A 27174-nucleotide genomic window follows, 5' to 3' on the forward strand; every position below is an offset into this window, starting at 1 on the left:
CATGAACTAGCTGGTTTAGTGGACACAAAAGCTTTGTCTTCATCACTAACATCCAACATGACTTGTTCTTTCAAATCGACTAGTGCTGGAACTTTTAATGTTCCACCTTACAATGCAATCTGTGCCAGATATTGGAGTCTGTAGAAAGATACCCTGAGTGTATAAAGTCATTGTTTTGTTTATTGAGATGGGTATTGGGTTTAGTCCTGTGCAGGAAATCACTGCTAGGGTGTCTTCCTTGCTAGCACTTAATTTTATTTTCATAGTTGCACCACCCATACATGCATAACAACCTTTAATTGATAGTTCCTCACCAGAGCAAGTACTTTTTTCTTTTCTAATACTTATTTCCAGGTTCTTAATGGATACTTGAATTTCATATGTTTCTGCAACTGTATTTTTCATTGTAACAGTACCATCTGGAAAACTATCTATCATTGCAGAACCATTTAGACTAGGAAGCCTTTGACCTTGTATAGCTTTCTTTATGTTTATTTGATTGTTTGTGACAATTGCATCCCAATTTATATTTTTAATCCTAACAGTACTTTTTGCTATTAATCCGTCAGTCCTCGGATCACAGACACAATAGAAAATCTATTGTGTCTCGGCCCGATCGGGCCGCTCGGTGGTCAATGGGTTAAGCACTTATCAGTTAATCCCAAAGCATCCTCATTTGTTGAACAACGAATTTCACCAATTGAGCCTGAAAATAGCTCAGTGGATTTTTGACAACTTGAATAATATATAGCCTTATCATCCCTAACCAAGCAAAAATCATTATTATTAATTGGTGTTGAATCAGCATTTTTTGACAACTTTAAATTTTCTCCTGAATAGGGCTCTGCTCCTACTAAAGTTGTCTCAAAGTCATTCATACCAGGAAGGTTATGGAATCTAACTTCAATAGATAGGTGGGGAATCCAATTAGGACATTCAAAAACATCATATATGACATCATCTGCATTTAAAAGTTCAACACTATGAAAACTGCAACCATTATCACATCTCATGCAACCATTACCTGCACATCCTCCAGGAGTGGAACAATCAAATAGTGATAATTTATTAATTGTATTTGGAAACATTTCATGTTGCATTTCACTAAAATTCATAAAGGAAGTACATGACCTCCATGAAGGGCAAGCGCCAGACCCTGGACAATGACTACTACTTTTGGGATTCACTTTTGCTTGCACTGTTTTGTATAAGGCATTTTTAGAACAATAGTAGTTATTAGAAAGAACTTTTATTGATACATATCCATTAGTGTTATCATCTTTGTCCATTATATTAATACAAGTGGTTTGACCCACTGGTGGTCCAGAGATTCTTAAAGTTGAAGAAACCTTGCAAACAGCATTATTGAAGCTATCTGTGTAGTGTTTCTCACTCTTTTTGATCGGAAACCATAGTAGTGCTATCTGAACAAGCATGACTCATGTTTATTCCAAGCATTACAATTAAAAAAAACATATGGATAAGTTGAATCTTTTATTATTACTGTCATAATAATGTGATGGTGCATAAAATCTGAAAGAGTAAACTGATCTTCTAATAAATGGTTTTGGTCTATGTTCTAATGAAGAGGTAGAATCACCATTCTTTACTAGAATGCCACTTAATGCATTTCCTTCCCTCTTTTCTTTCAATAAGCTTTCAAGATCTCCTTCTTCATTTGCTTCCTCTTTTTTGTGTTTAAATGAAGGGAAAATTCTTCCTTTAAATGATCTTGAATGTTGGGTATTTTAGATTTAATCTTTGGAATTTTTTCTTTGGTCAATTTCAGAATCATTACTATTATAGTTGTAATTAAAATAAATGAGATTATTATGATCAATATTAGTAGTATTTTTTCATCTTGTTTCATGCATGATGGATTTAATAAGTTTTTATGACATAAAAAGCAATCAATTTTCAAACATAAATCAAATGGCTCACATGTTGTAATTTCTCTAGTTATTATTCCTTTATCTCCATAAACAGTTATTATAGGTTGCATACTACCTTGTAAAATGTTAAAAGGCAAATTTATATCAAGGAAAGTCATTTCATTTTCCTCCTCATAATTGTACCAGATGTGATTATCACCCATATTCACAACTATTTTCCTAACAAGACAGTTACTCTCAAAATGAATTCTAGCATTAGAGCAAGATAAGGAGTGATCACAGTATTTTTGGAAGTATAGAGATTCATGATCATTTATAGGCATGAGAATTGTTCCTTCATCATCAATCAGCATTGCTTCATATCTTATTGTTGTCCATAAAGTAATGAAAGAAGATATTTGCACAATCGAAGGTTTTCCTTTCCGCGCCATCCTTTTTAAAATTACTATATATGTTTTCGAAAGTATTTGATAATTGTTGTTGATTTTGAAGCAAATCTTCGGCGTTAGACATGATAAAAAAGTATATTTAAAGACTCACTGCTTGATACTGATACTTCCTTGATTCAATCCTCACTTGTGAACACTAACACAACACTGATCACACACACAATATGTCCACACGCGAGGTCCAAGGCTACGAAGGACCAAAAAGAGAGATGTATGGGCTGCTGATTGATATGATATGATATCCCATACACTCCTTTAGCTGATAAATTGATAGATTGATAGTTTGATGATGTAAAACAAATTATTGCTTTTGATCACTTTATTGTTGATTGATACTTTAAACTAATGATGATAATATGATATGATTCATATATTGATATATTGAACCATGATTCCGACAACGAATTCAACATCGACGCCGACGCCGACTTCAACATCAACCATGATGCCGACAACGAATTCAACATCGACGACGACGCCGACTTCAACATCAACCATGATGCAGACAACGAATTCAAGATCGATGACGACGCCGACTTCAACATCAACCACGATGCCGACGCAGACCCTATCAAATGATCCTCCTAAAAGAGAGGGCAAATTTTTAAATTGCTCTAATTTAATTCATAAAGATATAATTATTGAGCAACAGAATATTTCGAAACTGGAAGAGTCTTGTAAGCTGCGAGCAAAAAATATAACCATAAAAGACAGTATAATTTCGGTGGACAATGCAGTTTTCGACTTAGTTGCGAATCACGTCAAGCTTCTTAGAACTATCTTTGTTGGTAACAATCAGACTATACGCATAGATGCGGAAAAAATTAACTTGATTTCTAACCGATTCTTTGGCGACGAATCATACTTCCAAGCTCTGGGAGTTACTATTTTATCATCCGAGAACTACTATGGGGGTGATAAGTCAAAATATGAAATGCTGGGACTATACGTGGAGGAAAAATTAGACATGTTTATCGGAAATGGTCAGCATCTTAAGTTGGAACCAGTCGATATACTGTGGGATCGCGATTTCGGAAATCTTGCAAGCGTATCGCGGCAAGGTTGCATCTTTTCGGGAAAGAATCAATATCACAGCGTTAAAGCACCTTTCATCTGCAACATTGATAATCAATTAAAAGTTGAAAACTTGAAACTCGAGCAATCCGGAACGCAATGCTAATGAATTACAAAATTACATGTTTAGTATTAATTGTGTTTATTAAACGCTTCCAAAATATTTATTGTTTCTAACGATCACTATCGATTAGTTAATTTTTTTTAAATATTTTAATGTATGTCCTTAGTGTAAAGGTAGTATGTAGTATGCAGTATGTAAAATTTATATCATGCTGAAAAATGAAATAATAATCGGAAATTATGGGCTTGAAGGCGTTTGAACTTCAAGACATCGCATAAGTTTTAGTATGGACAATTTTTATATTGAGCCATATCAAAAATTATACATGGACATATTAGGCCATAATTAGACACATCAAGCCATGTTAGAAAATTTTTCTACGGGATATTAAATAACAATTGTGAAATATTTCTGAATATTATTTTAACACTATCTTTTTTTAATTCATTTTACCGATTATTATTGTTTTGAAATGAGATATTAAAGTATGCTTAATTTAATTTATTAGATTTTTTGTTTTTCCAGTTATTGAAAAGCAACCGCTTGAAACGACAATTCCGGCGTTGACTTCAATGTCAAAGATGCTACCAATTTTTCCTCCTAATGGAATGAACATTTTACACCCTCATTCGACTTATGAAAATACAATCAAAAGCGAACGGATAACTGTGGATCTGGAAATCTCTAGTAAGCTGCAAGCAAAAAGTATAATAATTGAAGACAGTATAATTTCGATAGACCAAAAAACTCTCTACTTAATTGCCAATCACGTTAAGCTTCTTAGATTCTTGTTTGTTGGAGTCAGCAACACAATACGCATAATGCTGAAAAATGAAATAATAATCGGAAATTATTGAGCCATATCAAAAATTATATATGGACATATCAAACTATAATGAGACACATCAAGCCAAGTTAGAAAATTTTATTACGGAATATTAAATAACAATTGTGAAATAATTCTGATTATTATTTTAACACTGCTTTTTTTAAATTTATTCTACTGATTATTATTGTTTTGAAATGAGATATGCATAATTTAATTTATTGAATTTTTTGTTTTTCCAGAGACTGGAATGCCACCGGTTCAAAAGGAGTTGTCGACGACGATCCCGACGCCAACTTCAACGTCGACAACGATGCCGACGCCAACTTCAACGTCAACAACGATGCCGACGCCAACTTCAACGTCGACGCCGACTTCAACATCGACGACGACGCCGACTTCAACATCAACCATGATGCCGACAACGAATTCAACATCGACGCCGACGCCGACTTCAACATCAACCATGATGCCGACAACGAATTCAACATCGACGACGACGCCGACTTCAACATCAACCATGATGCAGACAACGAATTCAAGATCGATGACGACGCCGACTTCAACATCAACCACGATGCCGACGCAGACCCTATCAAATGATCCTCCTAAAAGAGAGGGCAAATTTTTAAATTGCTCTAATTTAATTCATAAAGAGATAATTATTGAGCAACAGAATATTTCGAAGCTGGAAGAGTCTTGTAAGCTGCGAGCAAAAAATATAACCATAAAAGACAGTATAATTTCGGTGGACAATGCAGTTTTCGACTTAGTTGCGAATCACGTCAAGCTTCTTAGAACTATCTTTGTTGGTAACAATCAGACTATACGCATAGATGCGGAAAAAATTAACTTGATTTCTAACCGATTCTTTGGCGACGAATCATACTTCCAAGCTCTGGGAGTTACTATTTTATCATCCGAGAACTACTATGGGGGTGATAAGTCAAAATATGAAATGCTGGGACTATACGTGGAGGAAAAATTAGACATGTTTATCGGAAATGGTCAGCATCTTAAGTTGGAACCAGTCGATATACTGTGGGATCGCGATTTCGGAAATCTTGCAAGCGTATCGCGGCAAGGTTGCATCTTTTCGGGAAAGAATCAATATCACAGCGTTAAAGCACCTTTCATCTGCAACATTGATAATCAATTAAAAGTTGAAAACTTGAAACTCGAGCAATCCGGAACGCAATGCTAATGAATTACAAAATTACATGTTTAGTATTAATTGTTTTTATTAAACGCTTCCAAAATATTTATTGTTTCTAACGATCACTATCGATTAGTTAATTTTTTTTAAATATTTTAATGTACACTACTCAAAACAAAATAGGGCCCACCTACACTTATCTCAAAGTTTTGCCTACACGTAATTTATAGGGTAGTTATTGGGGTACTTGAGTATTCCCTTACGTTGTTGACATGTTAACGAAACTTTATTGCTGTTTTAACTATTCTTTTTAATGTTATTCTCAAGTGGGTAACCAGAAAAAGTTAAATGTTTCAAAATCACGTTCTTTCCAAATTCTCAATCACTTGTGTTCAAAGTCTCATTCTGAATGTTACTGTAGCACATCGTTATTTTTTAAAATTTAATTTGATTTCGGTATTATTCGTGATTATTATGCCTGGATCTCGGGTTCATATGGATATGGAAACGGCAGCAAGAGCGGTTGCTTTGCTTCAAGAAGGAAATTCTCAGAGGTCGGTGGCAATACGTCTTGGTGTGTCACGTCGAGCTATCCGAAATGCTTGGGATCGTTATCAAGAGACAGGTAGTGTTGCTAGAAGACGTGGAACAGGAAGTACTCGGGCTACAACAGCCCAAGAGGACCGGTACATCAGACTAACAGCGCGTCGGCAGCGGACGGTAACCGCCCGTGCCTTACAAAATCAACTGCGGCAATCTACTGGCACGCGAGTGAGTGATCAAACCATTCGGAATCGACTTCATGAAGGTGGCCAAAGGTCCAGAACTCGCGCTGTTCGACTGAAAATGACAAGTGCCCATCGTGCAGCACGATTAAGGTTTGCTCGTGATCACTCAGACTGGTCTATGGATAACTGGGGGACAGTACTGTTTACGGATGAAACTAAAGTGAAGTTTTTAAGTGACGATCGTCGAGTGCGTGTATGGAGAAGGGAAGGTGAACGTTTTTCTGAACCTTGTGTCCACGGAACAGACCGATTTGGAGGTCCAAGCGTCATGGTGTGGGGCGGCATAAGCCTACATGGCAAAACGGAGCTCGTAGTTCTTGATGGAGGTACCGTGACTGCTACAACCTATGTCGAACGGGTCATCCGGCCTCACGTGATCCCATTTTCACAAAGAATTGGGGAAGAATTCATCTTAATGCAAGATAATGCCCGCCCACATACAGCCCGTATCACTCAAAGAGCACTCTCTGATGGCAATATAAGAGTTCTGCCGTGGCCAGCCATGAGTCCTGACCTCAATCCAATAGAGCATATGTGGGATCAATTAAAAAGGAGCGTCAAAGCAAATTTCAGCAACGTAAACAGCCAACAAGATCTCATAAATGCTCTTAAAGTCTGTTGGGAGCAAATACCTGACGAAAATGTAACCCATTTGATTGAAAGTGTCCCAGATAGGCTCAGAGAGTGCATACGGAGCAGAGGGGGTCCCACACGCTACTAATTACAAAATAAACCAGATTTTTTTGTTAATAAAGGTTTTATTGAAACTTTTGTCATTTGTCTTATTTGTGCAATTTTTCTCTAATACTGTTAATTTTGCATAATTTTCATAAAATCGCTAATTTTTGCTTAAGTTTACGTTAAAACAATTGTCCTACACCTTGTTCGTTTGTACTCATTCATAAAATAAGAAAAAAGTGAAGAGTTTTTACAACACAGCAAAAAATCAGGGTGGGCCCTATTTTGTTTTGAGTAGTGTATGTCCTTAGTGTAAAGGCAGTATGTAGTATGCAGTATGTAAAATTTATATCATGCTGAAAAATGAAATAATAATCGGAAATTATGGGCTTGAAGGCGTTTGAACTTCAAGACATCGCATAAGTTTTAGTATGGACAATTTTTATATTGAGCCATATCAAAAATTATACATGGACATATTAGGCCATAATTAGACACATCAAGCCATGTTAGAAAATTTTTCTACGGGATATTAAATAACAATTGTGAAATATTTCTGAATATTATTTTAACACTATCTTTTTTTAATTCATTTTACCGATTATTATTGTTTTGAAATGAGATATTAAAGTATGCTTAATTTAATTTATTAGATTTTTTGTTTTTCCAGTTATTGAAAAGCAACCGCTTGAAACGACAATACCGGCGTTGACTTCAATGTCAAAGATGCTACCAATTTTTCCTCCTAATGGAATGAACATTTTACACCCTCATTCGACTTATGAAAATACAATCAAAAGCGAACGGATAACTGTGGATCTGGAAATCTCTAGTAAGCTGCAAGCAAAAAGTATAATAATTGAAGACAGTATAATTTCGATAGACCAAAAAACTCTCTACTTAATTGCCAATCACGTTAAGCTTCTTAGATTCTTGTTTGTTGGAGTCAGCAACACAATACGCATAATGCTGAAAAATGAAATAATAATCGGAAATTATTGAGCCATATCAAAAATTATATATGGACATATCAAACTATAATGAGACACATCAAGCCAAGTTAGAAAATTTTATTACGGAATATTAAATAACAATTGTGAAATAATTCTGATTATTATTTTAACACTGCTTTTTTTAAATTTATTCTACTGATTATTATTGTTTTGAAATGAGATATGCATAATTTAATTTATTGAATTTTTTGTTTTTCCAGAGACTGGAATGCCACCGGTTCAAAAGGAGTTGTCGACGACGATCCCGACGCCAACTTCAACGTCGACAACGATGCCGACGCCAACTTCAACGTCAACAACGATGCCGACGCCAACTTCAACGTCGACGCCGACTTCAACATCGACGACGACGCCGACTTCAACATCAACCATGATGCCGACAACGAATTCAACATCGACGCCGACGCCGACTTCAACATCAACCATGATGCCGACAACGAATTCAACATCGACGACGACGCCGACTTCAACATCAACCATGATGCAGACAACGAATTCAAGATCGATGACGACGCCTACTTCAACATCAACCACGATGCCGACGCAGACCCTATCAAATGATCCTCCTAAAAGAGAGGGCAAATTTTTAAATTGCTCTAATTTAATTCATAAAGAGATAATTATTGAGCAACAGAATATTTCGAAGCTGGAAGAGTCTTGTAAGCTGCGAGCAAAAAATATAACCATAAAAGACAGTATAATTTCGGTGGACAATGCAGTTTTCGACTTAGTTGCGAATCACGTCAAGCTTCTTAGAACTATCTTTGTTGGTAACAATCAGACTATACGCATAGATGCGGAAAAAATTAACTTGATTTCTAACCGATTCTTTGGCGACGAATCATACTTCCAAGCTCTGGGAGTTACTATTTTATCATCCGAGAACTACTATGGGGGTGATAAGTCAAAATATGAAATGCTGGGACTATACGTGGAGGAAAAATTAGACATGTTTATCGGAAATGGTCAGCATCTTAAGTTGGAACCAGTCGATATACTGTGGGATCGCGATTTCGGAAATCTTGCAAGCGTATCGCGGCAAGGTTGCATCTTTTCGGGAAAGAATCAATATCACAGCGTTAAAGCACCTTTCATCTGCAACATTGATAATCAATTAAAAGTTGAAAACTTGAAACTCGAGCAATCCGGAACGCAATGCTAATGAATTACAAAATTACATGTTTAGTATTAATTGTGTTTATTAAACGCTTCCAAAATATTTATTGTTTCTAACGATCACTATCGATTAGTTAATTTTTTTTAAATATTTTAATGTATGTCCTTAGTGTAAAGGCAGTATGTAGTATGCAGTATGTAAAATTTATATCATGCTGAAAAATGAAATAATAATCGGAAATTATGGGCTTGAAGGCGTTTGAACTTCAAGACATCGCATAAGTTTTAGTATGGACAATTTTTATATTGAGCCATATCAAAAATTATACATGGACATATTAGGCCATAATTAGACACATCAAGCCATGTTAGAAAATTTTTCTACGGGATATTAAATAACAATTGTGAAATATTTCTGAATATTATTTTAACACTATCTTTTTTTAATTCATTTTACTGATTATTATTGTTTTGAAATGAGATATTAAAGTATGCTTAATTTAATTTATTAAATTTTTTGTTTTTCCAGTTATTGAAAAGCAACCGCTTGAAACGACAATTCCGGCGTTGACTTCAATGTCAAAGATGCTACCAATTTTTCCTCCTAATGGAATGAACATTTTACACCCTCATTTGACTTATGAAAATACAATCAAAAGCGAACGGATAACTGTGGATCTGGAAATCTCTAGTAAGCTGCAAGCAAAAAGTATAATAATTGAAGACAGTATAATTTCGATAGACCAAAAAACTCTCTACTTAATTGCCAATCACGTTAAGCTTCTTAGATTCTTGTTTGTTGGAGTCAGCAACACAATACGCATAATGCTGAAAAATGAAATAATAATCGGAAATTATTGAGCCATATCAAAAATTATATATGGACATATCAAACTATAATGAGACACATCAAGCCAAGTTAGAAAATTTTATTACGGAATATTAAATAACAATTGTGAAATAATTCTGATTATTATTTTAACACTGCTTTTTTTAAATTTATTCTACTGATTATTATTGTTTTGAAATGAGATATGCATAATTTAATTTATTGAATTTTTTGTTTTTCCAGAGACTGGAATGCCACCGGTTCAAAAGGAGTTGTCGACGACGATCCCGACGCCAACTTCAACGTCGACAACGATGCCGACGCCAACTTCAACGTCAACAACGATGCCGACGCCAACTTCAACGTCGACGCCGACTTCAACATCGACGACGACGCCGACTTCAACATCAACCATGATGCCGACAACGAATTCAACATCGACGCCGACGCCGACTTCAACATCAACCATGATGCCGACAACGAATTCAACATCGACGACGACGCCGACTTCAACATCAACCATGATGCAGACAACGAATTCAAGATCGATGACGACGCCGACTTCAACATCAACCACGATGCCGACGCAGACCCTATCAAATGATCCTCCTAAAAGAGAGGGCAAATTTTTAAATTGCTCTAATTTAATTCATAAAGAGATAATTATTGAGCAACAGAATATTTCGAAACTGGAAGAGTCTTGTAAGCTGCGAGCAAAAAATATAACCATAAAAGACAGTATAATTTCGGTGGACAATGCAGTTTTCGACTTAGTTGCGAATCACGTCAAGCTTCTTAGAACTATCTTTGTTGGTAACAATCAGACTATACGCATAGATGCGGAAAAAATTAACTTGATTTCTAACCGATTCTTTGGCGACGAATCATACTTCCAAGCTCTGGGAGTTACTATTTTATCATCCGAGAACTACTATGGGGGTGATAAGTCAAAATATGAAATGCTGGGACTATACGTGGAGGAAAAATTAGACATGTTTATCGGAAATGGTCAGCATCTTAAGTTGGAACCAGTCGATATACTGTGGGATCGCGATTTCGGAAATCTTGCAAGCGTATCGCGGCAAGGTTGCATCTTTTCGGGAAAGAATCAATATCACAGCGTTAAAGCACCTTTCATCTGCAACATTGATAATCAATTAAAAGTTGAAAACTTGAAACTCGAGCAATCCGGAACGCAATGCTAATGAATTACAAAATTACATGTTTACACTAATGATATTTTCAAGTTTAGAGGAAATGAGTATGATGTTTTGTAAGACTCTCTGTAAGCAGTTGTAATGATAGCTAACTATCATGTAATTTTGTTTTAGACAATAAAAAATAGCATTCAGTAATTTTGGTTTTTCCTCCATACCTTCCAATATTATTTAAATACCTACCGAAAGCTCTTAATTCGGAAGACTGGTCACATACAACATGAAACAATTCCTATGGGATGTTTTGGTCTTTTTTGCTCCTGCCTAAAATTAATATCATTATTGACGTTATTATTCAAATAAATGTGATGTAATAATGAGATTTGGTAAAATAAATAATTAAAGCCCATCAAAATATATTATGAAATTAATTTTTGTATTATATTTTTGATAAACTGATTTGATACGTTATGTACTTCATAGAGTCATTGTCACATAAGTTAGCAGCTCAGCAGACGGGAACTTAAAGGTGCACGAATATCACCAAAAGTAAGCAGCTTTGAGCGAGATAAGTAGTTGGATGGGTGACCGCTGTTATAGCCCACATCATTTTTACATATATTTATTTTAACATTTTAACGTAAACACTTTAATTGCAAAAAATATTTATTTATTTTTATATAATAATCAACTAAATTATACTTTCCTAACAAAAGAAATAAAATCTTTGAACATTTTAATTTCTTACAACATATAAGGCACTATAGGATCTTTGGTTACAATCAGTAGTCTTCATTAGTACAGTCAGTCTTCATCTATACCCACTATTTAAGTACCTTAAAGTATTTATAACAGTCTGCACTTAAAATCAGTTAAAGCGGACTTAACAAATATAATATACTAGCGGTCCGCCCCGGCTTCGCCCGTGGTACATAATATTTACGTTTTCTCTACATAAGAACCATCCTCATACTTCAAGGAATATAATAAAAAAGAATTATCGAAATCGGTTCAGCCGTTCTCGAGTTATGCGCTTACCAACACATTTTGCGATTCATTTTTATATATAAGATTAATCATGTTCATAATCACATTAGAACTTAAACTCTATTCTATTTTGAAACTAAACTCAAAACATAACAACGTGCTCAAAATCTTTTAAACAGGAACTCAAATATTTTTTTAGAAATGTAGCATGTGAAAATTTATAAAAGTAAGTTTGACAACTAATCTAATCCGACTCATCACAGTTGTGACAAATATAATACCGACTACCATTTGTACAGTCTACATGGGCCCAAAGGTTACACTTTCCTTGGCATTTAATCCATTTTTCGCCAGGCCTACTTTCAGAATATGGACCAAGGCACACCAAACAAAAATATTCTTCTTCATCTGATATTGACGGTGATTGTTTCCTTTTCGTTGCTTTACCTTTTCCTTTTCCTTTCGGCTCATTGAGATTTTTTTTGATGCCCTTTGCCTTCAGTCGTTTTTCTTTTGCTTCATATTCTTGCCTGACTGCCTCTTTTTCAGGCGTGTCCGTGTAAATCGTAGACTTCTTGGTTCTAGGTCCTCGCGTTTTTCTTTGGGAAGCTTTTGGAAAGGGCCGAACAATTTCAGGAGAAAAAACTGATGGTATGGCAAAAGTAGATGGTTGAACATTGCTAAAATTTTGGCTTGATGTATTGTCTAATATAGAAGGTGAAAGTGGTGTGGACTTTTATTATTAGGTCCAAAATTCTCAGTAACAAAATTTTCTTCTTGAATACAGTCAAGGTTGGCAATATTTACTAAAAATGGTGCTATGGGAGCATCCTCTTGATTGTCAGGGATTGGTCTGCTTATTACAGGTGATGGTGCTGCAGGAATATTATTTTCAGTGTCAGGATTTGGTCTAGTTCTTCCAGTTGAAGTTGCCTGAAACAACCATACAGCCTTGTCTTAATATAAATGTTCCAGCTTATTATTATTAAACTCAAGCAAATAAAATCATTGTTACAAAACAATATTAAATTGCAGTGATAAATTCAGTATAACATTGAAACAAAAGGAAAAAGTCTTAGATGAAGGATTGGTCTCCGCGCGCGCGCTACGACTAGATACCGCACCACCTAAAAACAATAGCTCTGCGAGTGCGGCAACTCATTTCTGTAGTGTGTGTTAGGCAATTTGTAAAGACGCTAGTGTGTGTGAAGAATTGGGCTGCCAGCTACATAAATTTTACCTAATAAATGGGAAATCTGGCATCTTGGAAAGAAGTTTGAAAAATATTTTTTTTCATCCTGACCTGGCCGGGAATCGAATCCATGAACATGCGACTCAAATCCACTTGCGACGCTACTATACTATAGTCACAAAGGTTGTTTAAAAGTAAAAAAGCGGAAATAAAAAAAAACATATTATATGAGTCAGTTAAACATGGTTAAACAGAAATAAATTATTGTTATTATATTTTTTTATACATGTGTTAGTAATAGTATTAAAAAAAAAAGTTCAAATTATTGCTAAAAGATTTCCTCAACCACGTGTATTTTTTGGATATGCAGTACGGCAACACTGTATGGCGTCGTATTTTCGTAGAAAAAATTTTCGATGTAAAGGAGAAATTTCGATTAATACGAAACTTTAGTGATGGTACGTGATCCTAGTGTCTTTCTTATTTTTTGTTGTATTATTTTTAAATAGTTTTATGACACAAATAGGCATTTTACTTCAGATTTTGTTCAAAATCTTTATAAACTATCGGTTCGCCCTCTCCACACAATGCATGTGACACGACTGGCTTGGGTACGCCGAATTCGGCGTACTATTAGTTGCCGCATTTTTCAAGTACGCCGGCGGTATCTAGTCGTAGCGCGCGCGCGGAGACCAATCCATAATCTAAGGAAAAAGTAATAAGCAAATCATAATTACCTGCCGTGGGGCAATTCTACTTTCAAGTTCAATATGTATTGCTTGTTGCAACTGAGATGGATTCTCTCTCACAATAAGGTCATGTTTACGGTTCCGCAGAGAGCTTCCACAAAGTATGCAAACATGTATGTGGCCACGGGAAGATGAGGCACCAGATTCATTAGCTAATCCGGAGTTGACACATTGCATTGCCAATTCTTTACAGGCATCACATATGTAATCTTCTTCAGTGATCTAAAATAAGAATTAGAGTTGTATTATGATGTATGATTGCGTGTGACGGTTTATGTTAGTGTAATAAAATAAGAACGTATGTAAATACGTACTATTATTGGAGAACTCCACTCGCCGATCTTAGAAACCACTCTGGTATCCAGTTCAAAAACGAGATGGCGGCGAAGGGTATCAATGCGTATGTTACAATTAACACATCGCAATCGCAGGGCTAATTGTGTAGCGGTAGTCTGCATGATGTCTCTCACAATTATCCAAGATACAAAATCGGTATCCAGAAATCAAAAGCACAGAATAATCGTCACAAGTGGTAGTTATCAGTCCGTTAAGCAATGCGAGGTCAAAACAACAGAAGTAAATCCAAAATATTACAGAACGAATCACAATCCACAACAACGAGAGAAGCGAATAGATGACGCGATGATTGCCGGGTGTCAATCAATGAATCAATGGCGCGGGTCGATGACCACAGATTTTATAACTTGTCGATGACAAATGACGTTCCGTTGTACGTAATTCAGCTTACTATGAACCTACATCATTATTTTTATGACAATAATTCAGTGCATAATAAATATAGTAGTTGATTTGATGCCTACAAACTAATTGGATTGAATTACAATTAACAACTATTCAGAAAAACGGAAATAATTATAGTCTTTCAATATTGAGTCAATTTTTACGCGAAATGAATCGTCTTTAGGTGCGTTCTGAAACTATTATTTTGAATAATTTCGAAACATTTACAAAAACAAAAATAAACGGATATCTTTTTTTTTTGGCTACTTAGAGAGGTATTTCTTGTGTTTTTTAAGACCTTAAAAAATGGGGTATTTTTCATATATATGGCATATACCATAATCTATTGTTGTACGGAGTTTTGAGACGTAACTACTCAAAGTAGTACTTCTAAAATATTCCCTAACAATATAGACATTAGACATCTCTGTCAGTGAAACTCACGCTCATAATGGAAATAATGTTTGGATGACAGATTAAATTCATTACTTTTATTTCTCGCATTAAGGTCTTGATATTATGACTTGCATCCAAGCATTTTACAGCTACTTCAGTGCCATTCCAATTGGCCAATTTCACGCATCCAAATGCACCCTCTCCTAGTTTTTTATTTACAAATTTTATATCACTTTTTTAATTATTGGTACATTCAAAGTTGTTTCACCTTCACATGCAGATGTTGATAGCTGGTAGAATTTTTTCCTTATTTATTGGGTACTGAACATTCGATTCAGAACCAGAAGACGAAGAAAAAATGCTTGACATTTGTTGGTTTTCTGAAGGAAACTTCAGGAGGATGTATTTTGTTGCCTTCATTCGTATTAGTTCGGGCTGTACTAAGTAAAAATGGCTGCAGCTGAGAGTTTATTAATTTGAGTTGTTGTCCAGCAAGTTCGAAAAACTCACAATACTGACTATCCAAATTTGTGAGCCTCGAGAATTACTTCATTAATGTTGACTAATTTTATCAATGAATTTTTCAAAATATTTTCATTAAATTCATTATGCATCGCTTCAATAGATAATTTCTTTGTGTTGTCAATACTGTGCTGAACACTGCAGTCAATGCAGGCGAGGTGATGAACAGTGGCATGATCAGAGAATATTTTTCTATACTCTTCTGGTTGTAAAATGACTTCCAGCCGCCTGATCTTTCTTATTGGGGTGGACTTCAAATTCTCTATCAAATTCATCATCGTAATTAGAATCTCCACCTTCTTCCAACAGCAATCGAATACGTTCATGATTCATTTTAATTCATAACTTAAAAATTTCATAAATCGATGTAGTATCCGTAATCTCCACACAATCGTTGTTTTCTTGTGAAAAATTTCGTGATGTCTCCCTGCTTTGACTCATCTTTGAAACACAAAAAATCACGTAGCGAATCAATGATGTTGACGTGACGAACTCAGAACAACTGATGTCAAATAACATCGTAAAGGAGCTGCTGTAATGATTACAGGTTATGAAAGTTCACGAATAGAGAATAATTTATCTTCTGTTGATTACAAAATGTAAAATGTACTAATGTACACTAACATGTTAGTCAAATGGTCATGTTAATGACAATATCGATGGGTGTAATCGGTGAAATAATGCAGGTTATAAATTGATCTTGAACATAAAATTATTCATATCGAAAAGTTCACGAATAGAAAATAATTTATCTTCTGTTGATTACAAAATGTACTAATGTACACTAAAATGTACACTTACATGTTAGTCAAATGGTCATGTTAATGACAATATCAATTGGGGTTATCGGTGAAATAATGCAGGTTATAAAAGTTCACGAACAGAAAATTATTCATATTCTGTTGGTTATTTAATGTACTTGTTTAATCTTAAATGGAAGTTCTAAGCAAATGGTCATGCTAATGACACTATCGATTGGTGTAATGTTACAGGTTATAAAAGTTCACGAATAGAAAATAATTTATCTTCTGTTGATTACAAAATGTACAAATGTACACTAAAATGTACGTATGTATGTATGTTAGTCAAATGGTCATGTTAATGACACTATCGATTGGTGTAATGATACAGGTTATAAAAATTCACGAATAGAAAATAATTTAGCTTCTGTTGATTGCAAAAGGTACTAATGTACACTTACATGTTAGTCAAATGGTCATGTTAATGACAATATCAATTGGGGTAATCGGTGAAATAATGCAGGTTATAAATTGATCTTGAACATACAATTATTCATATTCTGTTTGTTATTTAATGTACTTGTTTAAACTTAAATGCAAGTTCTAAGCAAATGGTCATGCTAATGACACTATCGATTGGTGTAATGATACAGGTTATAAAAGTTCACGAACAGAAAACAATTTATCTTCTGTTGATTACAAAATGTACTAATGTACACTAAAATGTACACTTACATGTTAGTCAAATGGTCATGTTAATGACAATATCAATTGGGGTTATCGGTGAAATACTGCAGGTTATAAAAGTTCACGAACAGAAAATTATTCATATTCTGTTGGTTATTTAATGTACTTGTTTAATCTTAAATGCAAGTTCTAAGCAAATGGTCATGCTAATGACACTATCGATTGGTGTAATGATACAGGTTATAAAAGTTCACGAACAGAAAACAATTAATCTTCTGTTGCTAACTAAATGTTCGTTTTCTTGCTAAATCGTTTGATTTACTATATGTTTTCTCACGTTTTACATATACAATACAATTATTATCTTCTGGGAATCTTTCATCTATGTGTGCCGTACCGTTGTGCCGCCTTGCACGTCTACAAGCTTCCATAGTGATCCATACAACACTGGCGACTTAAATTTAAAATAATATCATCAGTGAACAGTATTAAATTAACTACTTATTGTCATAAACTACTTTTGCTATGTATACAATTTTCATCTTTACACTAGTAGTAGGTACCTACAGATAGTTCAAGTAAATTATTTTTGAATAAGGTGCTTCCTCACAAATGTAACATTTCAGGTTCGATTTTGTGATGACAGTTTTTCCTAGCTCGCCTATGTAATGCTCGACTTTCTAACGTAACATTACACGTGGTGAGTTAGCGCCTTTATTTCATTATATTTATTAAACACATACAAATATTAACAATGATATCATCATTGGTTTAAATACTAGATAAAGTTTGTACAACACTAAATAACAGCTATGGTCTCCTCTCCCTCCATAGACGCTGCATAATAAGTGATCGTTGTAAACGACCACGTTCTAATTGATGTGTTTCATCATCAATGCTGATGGTGTCAGATATTTGGCGGTCAGAATCATGTCTAGTATATTCATCTGATAGCTCTATGACTTCCGTTCCTTGTTGGTTAGCGATGTTGTGTAAAACACAGCATGCATTTATGATTTTTGCCACAGTGTGATGGTCATAATGCAAGTACTCTATGTGCCAAAAAAACATCGCCAACGAGTTTTCAAAACTCCTATGCAACGAAAGCACTGCAGTGGACATTTGTGTAATGCTCTTCTGCAGTCCCAGGAACAGCGTTAACAATAGGAGTCAGAAGCCACGGCCGCCGTGGATATCCAGAGTCGCCTGCAAATGTAAAGCATAGTCAGTGTTTTATAATGTATAAATTACTACAACATTGATATCTAAAAATGAAATAAAATAAATAATAAAATTAAAATATTTCGTAAATAGGTATTTTTTGAACATTAATTCTGTTACACTTAACACACATACTACATTAACAATACAAAAAATAATTACCTAATAACCAAATGCTTTCACCATTATTACGAAGATGCTGCAAACGATTATTTATTTCTGAATTGCGCCAAATATGTATATGCATCATGAGTAGCATCCACATTTAAAATATTAAGATCACTGTCACATATCTAAAAACATTACTAACAAGAAATTAATTCTTATATTCTCACAGGATTGGAAACATTGTGCAAGTCAGTTTTTTAATAATTAAAGGTTCTTACAAAATAAATATAGGTAGTAAATAAATCAAAGCTTAGTTAAGTGAGTACTTACTATTTGAACATTTCTAGAATGATAGTGTTTTCGATTAAAAAAACGTTCTTCATGCTCTGAAGGTTTCACTAATGCCACATGTGTACCATCAACACAGCCCAGGACACCAGGAATTCCAAATTTATTATAAAATCTGGAGTTATAGACAAAATACGTATAAATAAATATTATGTTTTGTAAATGTTATGTAAAAGTTTCATGGAACGTATCAAATAGGTATTACCCAAAAAAACCTAGTGGTCGGCGATCAACCACGCTCCGTATACCAACGAATTATGTTTGTTATTTATTTTGCTCTGCTACCATAATACAACAATAGTTAAATCAAACCTAGGTACATACCTGAGATTACCACGTTGCGTAGAACATAAACTGCACATAATATGTGGTGTGTCGGTCAGTCAAATGTTATAAAAACAATAGGGGCCCCTCGGGGAGGAAAAACTATATTAACGGGAATAATAGATAATAAAAGATAATGCAAAAGAGACAATTTACGATGTGTGTACGTCACCACAGTACAGCCGCCATTGCCGTCGTCCTTCACTTCACAATAATAACTCGCGGTCAGCGCGTGATTACTAATATCAATAAAAAGTACAATTAACAATTCCGCGGGCCGCGGATTTATTATTTAGTGCTGTTGTCACTTCTCTCACAGCATTTGATACACTAGGCTGGCTTAAACCATGCAAAAAGCTCATTTCTACTGGCTTTTGGTATGAACCCGTTGCATAGAAAGACAGAGCTGTTAAGATCTGAAAAGTGATTATTATAATTTAATAAATGGGCAGACTACAAACATGGTCTAACAATATTATGAATGTATTCAAGTCAAGACTTTATAACAATTTCTTACCTTACACTCTACAGAAACCTTTGTTTGCCTCTTTGATCTAGACATTAGTGGAGCTAGTTGAGAACACAACTCTTAAAATGAATCTTGGGAGATTCTGTAGTGTGCCTTGAACTCAACATCTGTCATACTCAAAGTCCTTGCTTGGTTACGAAGACTTCGCCGTAACTGAGCCAAATCATGAGCTTCTTGTCTTCTAACTTCGGTCTCGAGTGCCTCAATTAATAAGAATACTCCGAAGACGATACCTCATGCCAAAATTCATCAGTTTTATCATTGTTAGGTGGATGTTGCATTTGTGTCAAAATCATTAGTAAATTACTCCATTCGACGTCCAGAATTTGTTGATCATTCAGTTCTCGTGGGCTGATTCGTGGAAAAATATCAAACAATTCTGATAACGTGTCATACCGTTTGTTTGATGACGGGGAAATGCAAATTTCTAGTTTATCCATGACTTCATCGTTTAGGCTATATCTCTTCCTGATACCTACACAAGCAGCCACAATAAACTGCTGGCAGATATTTCAGGTAAATCAAATTGCTACCGAACCCCAAGACCGAGATATATTTCGTTCAAACGACGATACTGGTCAGACCTCGTCGGATCGATTTCATCTAGCTTGGTGGATTCCACTTATTTTTTTTTAATAATTAAAATATTTCATGTATTTATTTTTATTAATTTTGGAGTACTGTAAATCCCTTCAAAATCTAAGTAATCTGAGTCTTGGGAATGTATGGAATGATTACTAGATACTGATGGCGAAGCTGGAATCGGATTCTATGTCTGAGATGAAGTTGATGGTATAGATGTTGTTGCCTGTTGATTGCTACTATTATATTGCGTAGAGTATCCAGGGTGGTGTTGATCTTGCGTAGGTGTTGCCTGTTGATTGACGCTATTATGTGTGTAGTATCCAGAATAATGATCTGGTCCGGTCATCTGATTATATGAATCACGCCAATATCCGTAATTTGGTCTCTCATAATTCCTACTTTTCATTTTTTGCAACATTGTTATGACGCTAGCTTGAAATTCTAAAGTCTCTTCGATACTTAAAGTGTTCAAGATTAGTATAATGCCTTTGAAGAAAGACAGATGATGGTTTTCCTTTTCTGGGTTTATTCTGGAGTCCAAAAACTTTACCATCCTGTCATTTACCTCTTTATTATAATTTTTTCTTTTATCTTTAATTAAAGGTGAACGAAAATCTGATTCCATGCCTACTTCAGTCTTGGTTCTTGCTTTTTTTTTAAATGACTGGTCTGTGGTGGTCGAGGTTCGGAGACTTTTTTCAAAAACATTAATTGCTCGTGATATAAATTATTTCGTGTCTTTTTGGCCGAAGATCCAGATTTAGACTCATCTTTTTGTTTCTTTACTGTCTTAAGCCACGAATCTCGTATATTATTCCATTTATTTGAAACCTGTTTTCCTGAAATCAATAAAAAAATATCATAAAACAATACAATTTGTTTCTTGGTGACGTATAAAGCCTCTCTTCAAATCGCCTTCCAGAAGAGTTTCTGGTATATAAGCTCTATAATTGAAGTCTTGTAACATGCTAACGCAGTCTCGGATGCCCCTGTCTAAAATGAATATATCATCTGCTTGGAGATATGATCTGAGAGGAGAATTCTCATTTCTAATTAGAGATGTCATTATATTTGCATCTAAAGTGTTTGCCTTGTATGGACCAACACAGTCGACAATATATCCATCACATGCCACAATTAAAAATGGTTTCAGTAGATTTCTGTACTTATGTAAGTATGTATCTTTCTGAAACATGCAGTTTGAACTTTTGTTTATGTAAATATAAGTACCATCACAAATCAAGATTACTTGTTCATTATTATCATTATTATATATACCATTTGGCAAGAGCAAATTATGCTGTAGCAAATTCTCTCTTCAAATATGAGTACATTCTCTCTTGAAATATGTGCGAGTCCTAGATGACTAGGAACAAAGTCTTGTACGAGCAATTCTCTTACTTACTTATACGGCATGGCAGCCTTGGCAGAGAAGTGGCAGTCAACACAGTGTGACCAGATTTACCAGAATACTGCGAATTTAGCAGAATATGACCCCCGATTTAGGGCTTAGCATAATACGTCGCAGAATAGAAAAAGTTGATAATTTTTAGCAGAATCTTAATAATCTTAACATAATTCAACATTTATTATAAGTTAACTAGGTTTCATTGAAATAGTTGTGCTAGAAACATAGAAAAACCTACCATTTCCATTTTATGTAACGTTTTTGATGGTGTGTTTGCCTTGGCCAACCTTCAGCAGAGCAGAAATTCAGCATTATTTTTAAAATGTTTAGCATATTTTAGCAGATTAGCCAAGCAACTAGCAGAATGACTCATTCAAATCTGGTCACTGGTATTCTGCTCCTGCTGCTTTTAAGAAGACGTTTGAAGAAAAAGGATGCGAAAAGAAAATACTGGGTGCACCCATACCTTTCAATTATGAATAGCGATGGAGATCATTTCACAAGAAAATACGGGGCGTTAAAAACATGTGACCACAAATCTTACAGTTATTTCAGAATGTCTGTCTCAAGTTTTGAAGAATTATTAATAATAATTACACCTCGTACACAAAAGCAGTATGTGATTAGAAAACCTGTTGGGCCATTGGAGAAGTTGGGATTAACTATAAGGTAAGAAAATAAAAACAATTTAGTAATATGTATATATTTCTAATTCTCATACGAATCTGATTGCTATAGCTTAGAACAATTTATGTGATTAGGTCCCTTTTGATTAGGATGACCACAAATATTTGAGTTCAACAACAATATTTTCAAGAAAAATCAAATCATGTTGCATTTGTCGAATTTGATTCAACTTCGTAATCATTCGATAGTTATTCGAAAGATGGGTTTGGTGTTCTGGGATTTATCGCGTTTGTTGCTGCATTTGTTGAAGTTGAAGTCGATGGTTGATGGATATTAGTCTGGGCTTGTGTTTTAGGAACATTTGATGATGATTGATTGGTAAAAGTTTTTGTTGGTTGATAGTTAGTCTGATAGGAAGATTATGATCTTAAGTGCCAATCCTTAGAAGCTGTCTGATAACCACTTGGTGTTTGGTACTGATATGGAGTCTGATTTTGAACGAATCTGAAAAGTCTGATTTTTACGAATCATATCAGCATTTATAAAATTAGTAAAGCAATCGACTGGTTCCGTAATATCCTTCGCGTTATTAGCTGGACCCTAAATTACATGCACGATATTCCTAGCTGGGGTTCTTGTATTTAAAGATATTCTTATAAGACTTCTTGATCCAAGCATACCAGTTTAAGAAGCCAACTATAAAGCCTCCTAAATTGTAAACAATTCGATCAGTACTGATGACTAATTCTTTCTCTCCTCTAGTTATATGAAGTAACGAGTTTATCACTGTTAGTAAGGTGTAATAGGGGAGCACTGCCTGCTGTTCTACAAGTGTTAATGTTTCGTGTAATTTAATTCCGTTTTTCGCCAGAATCCTGACGCAAAAGCCTTTTACTTTTCCTACTTTGTACCAATTTATATTCTTCATCCTCCTCCGAAACCAAATTCTCCTGTTCTTCACTTTCATTTCTTGGTCGTTTCTCAGGTCTGGAAGTCTGTAGACTTGTTATCTCCATTATTACCGCACTATCAAAACCCTCCGCGCTTATGTCGCTGCTCGTACTGTAGGTACGAGGCCGCTGGGCGACCCCGTCCAATGTTAACTCACGGAACGTTCGAAACCGAGAATAAATACGTGCGCTCACACTCAAGTGTCGCGCGGCACTGTCAGTTAGATCAGGTGCCTTTCTTTTCGAAAACAAGCTGTTTGAATAAATGGTATTCTTTCAATTTTTTTGCACCAGCTCCAGATTTGTTTGCCAGCTCTTTCTTTTTCAAGTATTTTAGGTTGTAGTTGTCTTTTATGTTAGTCCATTTTTTAACTACATCATTTCCTGGAACATAAAAATATTCGAGTAATTTTTATGACTACATATATTTATCATAGGTATAGGTAGGGTCAAAAACATAATAATTTCAATAATATTTCTACTGACAGACCCCGTTCCACAAGCTGTCAAAATAGCTCAACTTCAGAAAAGCTGTCTTAAGGCCAGGCAGCGCTGAACTAGCGGCCACCAATTGAAAAAAAAAACTAGGGCGTTAATAAATATTATTTTAGCACGTTTTCTCAAGAACTTATTGAAGTATTCTTATATATACAGGGTTACAGGTTAGGTAAGTCGACCTATTCCTGTTAAGAGCGTGTAGTAGGGGTCAAAACAAACTGATTTAATCTTATAATACCATATCCAAAAGTTAGCCGTAGAAGCTAGTTCTTGCAATTTTTTTTTTTTTTTGAAAATGCCACTTTATCTTCGCATTTAGCGTTTAATTTTTTACTTTACTTTATTTGGTCCAGGTTTTTTTTAGTTTTTATGTAAAGATTGAGTTAAACAATAATTCTCAGCAATAAAAATCCATATTGCTGCAAACAATTCAATGAAATGGCTTTTAAACTAAAAATAATAACATTAAAGTAATTAAGTTAACTCGTTTTAAAGAAAGATATTGAAATAAATCTCTATGAAAATGTGTCTGCAGATGTTTTTAAAAACATGTTCTTAGCTATGTAAAAAGGTATGATAACCTCAGGTAGCATTCGTAGATTCCAAGAAATCGGGGATAAACATGAGACAGTGTTAGTAAAGTACAACATCAGAATAAATTTTGTCATAATTTATTTTTCTTAAAAACTTTACAGTTCCTGCCCAACATGTCTTCCTCTATTGCGAACACATATTCGAAACCTTTTCCGCAGAGAACTCTTGACTAACCCAGTTGTTAATTGGTTCCTCATCTTATTGGCTGCATCGATAATTTTTTGTCGTAAAATATCAACAGATGGAATCGGGTGCGGCTCATTGTACACCAGACTCTTCATATGCCCCCATACGTAAAAGTCCATGGGGGTTAGGTCTCGACTTCTAGCCGGCCATGGTATGGGCCCACCCGATCTAGCATTGCAAAAAGGGTCTTATAAGGGAGAAAATAAGTTAGGATTATATTTTGGTAAACATTCTCTTCTATCGTTCTAACATAAACAATTAGCAGTTTAATGCACTAGATTTTTCACAAAAAGCCAATAATTAAAAAAATACACAAAAAATCTAAATTTTTTAGACTTTAATTATTTTTTCTATTTTTTGTTTCATGAAAATTGAAAAACGATGGCTGTGTAATTGTGGCCTACATGTTTAGCTATCAAATGAGACCTTTTTATTTACATAGGACATTAACATGAGCAGTGGTGGTCAAATTAGTACGAGAACCCGGGTTTTGGTTAGTAAAAAACAAAATGGCGGCCATTTTACAACTGTGAGAGAAAAAAAAAATTTTCAGAGTCAATTTGTCGATAAAAAATGCCATATTTTATACCATTAAAGAATCCGACACTGGTGTCGGGACACTTTGTATAGTTGTCAATTTTCGCGCCACCCGCCAATTTTGTTTTGTTGCATAGTAACTAGTGACATCTAGATTTCGATTTAATGAAAAAAATATTTTAAAGTTGGTGGTTTTGTTCAGAAATTAAATTTGAAGAGGTGTACACTCGCGTGTATAGAGGGCGATGATGGGTATCGCCACAAATTTTATCAAAAATTATTCCTGAGACGTGCTGGGCGATTTACACATGTTTACGACATTACATTAAGTATAAATAAAAATTAAAAGTTACAATAATAAAGTTATATTAATTTTTACCTTTATTTTTTACGATTGATAATAATGATTATGAATCGTCATTATCAATTATTATCAATTATCAATCAATGATATGAAAGATTTCATATCGATACCATTATTTCCTTCGCAAATCACAGTTTGATCATTTAAAAAACTGACGTTAGGAAAATCTGCTGTCGGCAATGAACAGAGTAGCTCAGAGGATTCTGTTTGGGAGTGAGGCAAACTGCTGCTCAAAGCGGCCTAACCCAATTGGTGTGCTCTAATTCTGATTTCATAATGATGAAATAAATGAAAACATTGTTTAAAAGTATATTTCTTTTATTAACATAAAATATAAATATAAAAACATAAATTTAACTTAACATAATTACAATTTTATCCTTAATTTACGCTGTACTTAAAAAATATTTAACGGTGTTTAAATAAAACACACTTTGTATCATAAATATTATATTTGTACAACTTATTCTAATACTTATATAGACTTAACCTATCCTTAAACTAATTTATCCTATATACATATTCTACCGTATTCAATAATTCCTCAAAGGGGTCTCTATGATTAAATCTAATTTTTCTTCGATATGAATATTCGATTAACCAATCTGTAAAATCTCCCGTATTATGTTCTTGGCGAAATGCTTTTTTGAGACCCCGCCACTGGCTCTTTTCTTTGGGTGTGTGTCCCGTCTGGTGCCACAAATTTATTCGTGGGATCACTATGATTTACTCTTTTATGAATGTATCCATGTTCAGGAAGACTCAAACTCATGTCCAGTAATCAGTGTGGATGATAGAGTCCTCCTGAACATGTTTTTTAATCAGGTGCACCAATATCTCCGCTGATCTGTCATTATCGGGACACACTTCAATCATCCCAATAACCCAGTGGCCTTCAATATGTCTCCCTCTATTATATTTCCTTCTACCAAACTTTGATTCATCAATTTGAACTATTTTATTTATCCCACCAATCTTCCCAGTACTCTCTAAATGTTCTAATTCATAAATGACTACTGTTTCTCTGCAGTAACTGTACCAGTCAGCTGGTTGCAACTGTTTTTGCAGAGAGTACTGGTTCATTTTCAGAAGCTAATTCCTTCAGTGCCTGATGATATGGTCGGTTTATATATCCACCGTCAGCTAGTACAACTGCATCTCCATATTTCTTATTTTCAAATAAAGCATGTCTGTAAGACGCATTCCATATAGTTTGGTCTTGACTGCTTCGTGGCCATCTTGCAACCAAATCAATAATTTTTAAGTTAGCACTACCGATCACTCGTAGGTAGGTACCAATTATGCACATAAATATTTAAATATTACCACACTAGTAAATACACAACTTACTCTTGATTGCAATACTTCCATGTACTCGATTGTTTTGATAAACGTCTTCTTCGAAATAATGACGACATTCTTTATAAATTCTGGGCCGTCGCGGTCGCACTGTATAATCCAAATTATTGGTATTCGGTTATTTTTTTTTAATCTCCACATCTGGATGCCTTTCTTCCAAAACTTTCCTATTGCTCTATCTCTATTCTGTTAAAAAAATTAACCAAATATTCATATTTTTTTTCTTTTATTGGGTATTTAAGTGATTAATAATTGATTTCTTAATCATAATACTGAATTTAAAAAAAACGTTATTTCATGAGTAATACGGACAGAAATAACAGTCCTCCCCCTGGAGTGAAAACATTCTCATTCGTATTTAGGAGATGATAGTCCGTCACGTTCATCCGAATTCAGATGAGATCCTTCGTCTTCACGAAAACTCACAGATGAACAATACAATGACGACTGAACCGTCTTATATTCGAAAAGAATGGACTG

General features: G+C 34.7%; 4 protein-coding genes and 2 pseudogenes across 8 annotated transcripts in view; 3 read left to right on the plus strand and 3 right to left on the minus strand.

The window, feature by feature from the left end:
* LOC149479752 (uncharacterized) overlaps positions 1-5534 on the plus strand; it is a 29871-nt gene extending 24337 nt beyond the window's left edge. For 2 of the 5 annotated variants that reach the window (XM_089707668.1, XM_089707667.1), the window contains 2 exons: positions 4005-4166; positions 4548-5534. In XM_089707668.1, the coding sequence (XP_089563794.1) occupies positions 4052-4166; positions 4548-5509 (1077 nt within the window). In that variant the 5' untranslated portion in view covers positions 4005-4051 and the 3' untranslated portion in view covers positions 5510-5534. The remainder of the gene's footprint in view (positions 1-4004; positions 4167-4547) is intronic. The other 3 variants (XM_089707670.1, XM_089707672.1, XM_089707669.1) reach the window with 2 other exon arrangements.
* A 1696-nt stretch (positions 5535-7230) lies between these two features.
* Positions 7231-9159, plus strand: LOC149479756 (uncharacterized). The gene is made up of 2 exons (XM_089707673.1): positions 7231-7759; positions 8141-9159. Exons 1-2 carry the CDS (start codon positions 7645-7647, stop codon positions 9100-9102), a joined length of 1077 nt encoding a protein of 358 aa, XP_089563799.1. The 5' UTR covers positions 7231-7644; the 3' UTR covers positions 9103-9159.
* Positions 9160-9314: 155 nt separating this feature from the next.
* Positions 9315-11292, plus strand: LOC149479757 (uncharacterized). The gene is made up of 2 exons (XM_089707675.1): positions 9315-9747; positions 10129-11292. Exons 1-2 carry the CDS (start codon positions 9633-9635, stop codon positions 11088-11090), a joined length of 1077 nt encoding a protein of 358 aa, XP_089563801.1. The 5' UTR covers positions 9315-9632; the 3' UTR covers positions 11091-11292.
* An 827-nt stretch (positions 11293-12119) lies between these two features.
* On the minus strand, positions 12120-14864 carry LOC149479758 (uncharacterized). Its single transcript, XM_089707676.1, has 3 exons — positions 14285-14864; positions 13959-14192; positions 12120-12962 (listed from the first exon to the last, which is right to left on the minus strand). The coding sequence occupies exons 1-3, from the start codon at positions 14426-14428 to the stop codon at positions 12735-12737; spliced, it is 606 nt and encodes a 201-aa protein (XP_089563802.1). The 5' UTR covers positions 14429-14864; the 3' UTR covers positions 12120-12734.
* Positions 14865-19173: 4309 nt separating this feature from the next.
* On the minus strand, positions 19174-23222 carry LOC149479759 (uncharacterized; annotated as a pseudogene).
* Positions 23223-25731: 2509 nt separating this feature from the next.
* LOC149479760 (uncharacterized) lies at positions 25732-26720 on the minus strand (annotated as a pseudogene).
* Between the last annotated feature and the right edge of the window lie 454 nt (positions 26721-27174).

The sequence above is a fragment of the Colias philodice genome, chromosome 19 (assembly GCF_061535455.1).
Source record: "Colias philodice isolate Cphi_HAF_F1 chromosome 19, ilColPhil1 Martin Lab GWU primary, whole genome shotgun sequence".
NCBI lineage: Eukaryota > Metazoa > Arthropoda > Insecta > Lepidoptera > Pieridae > Colias > Colias philodice.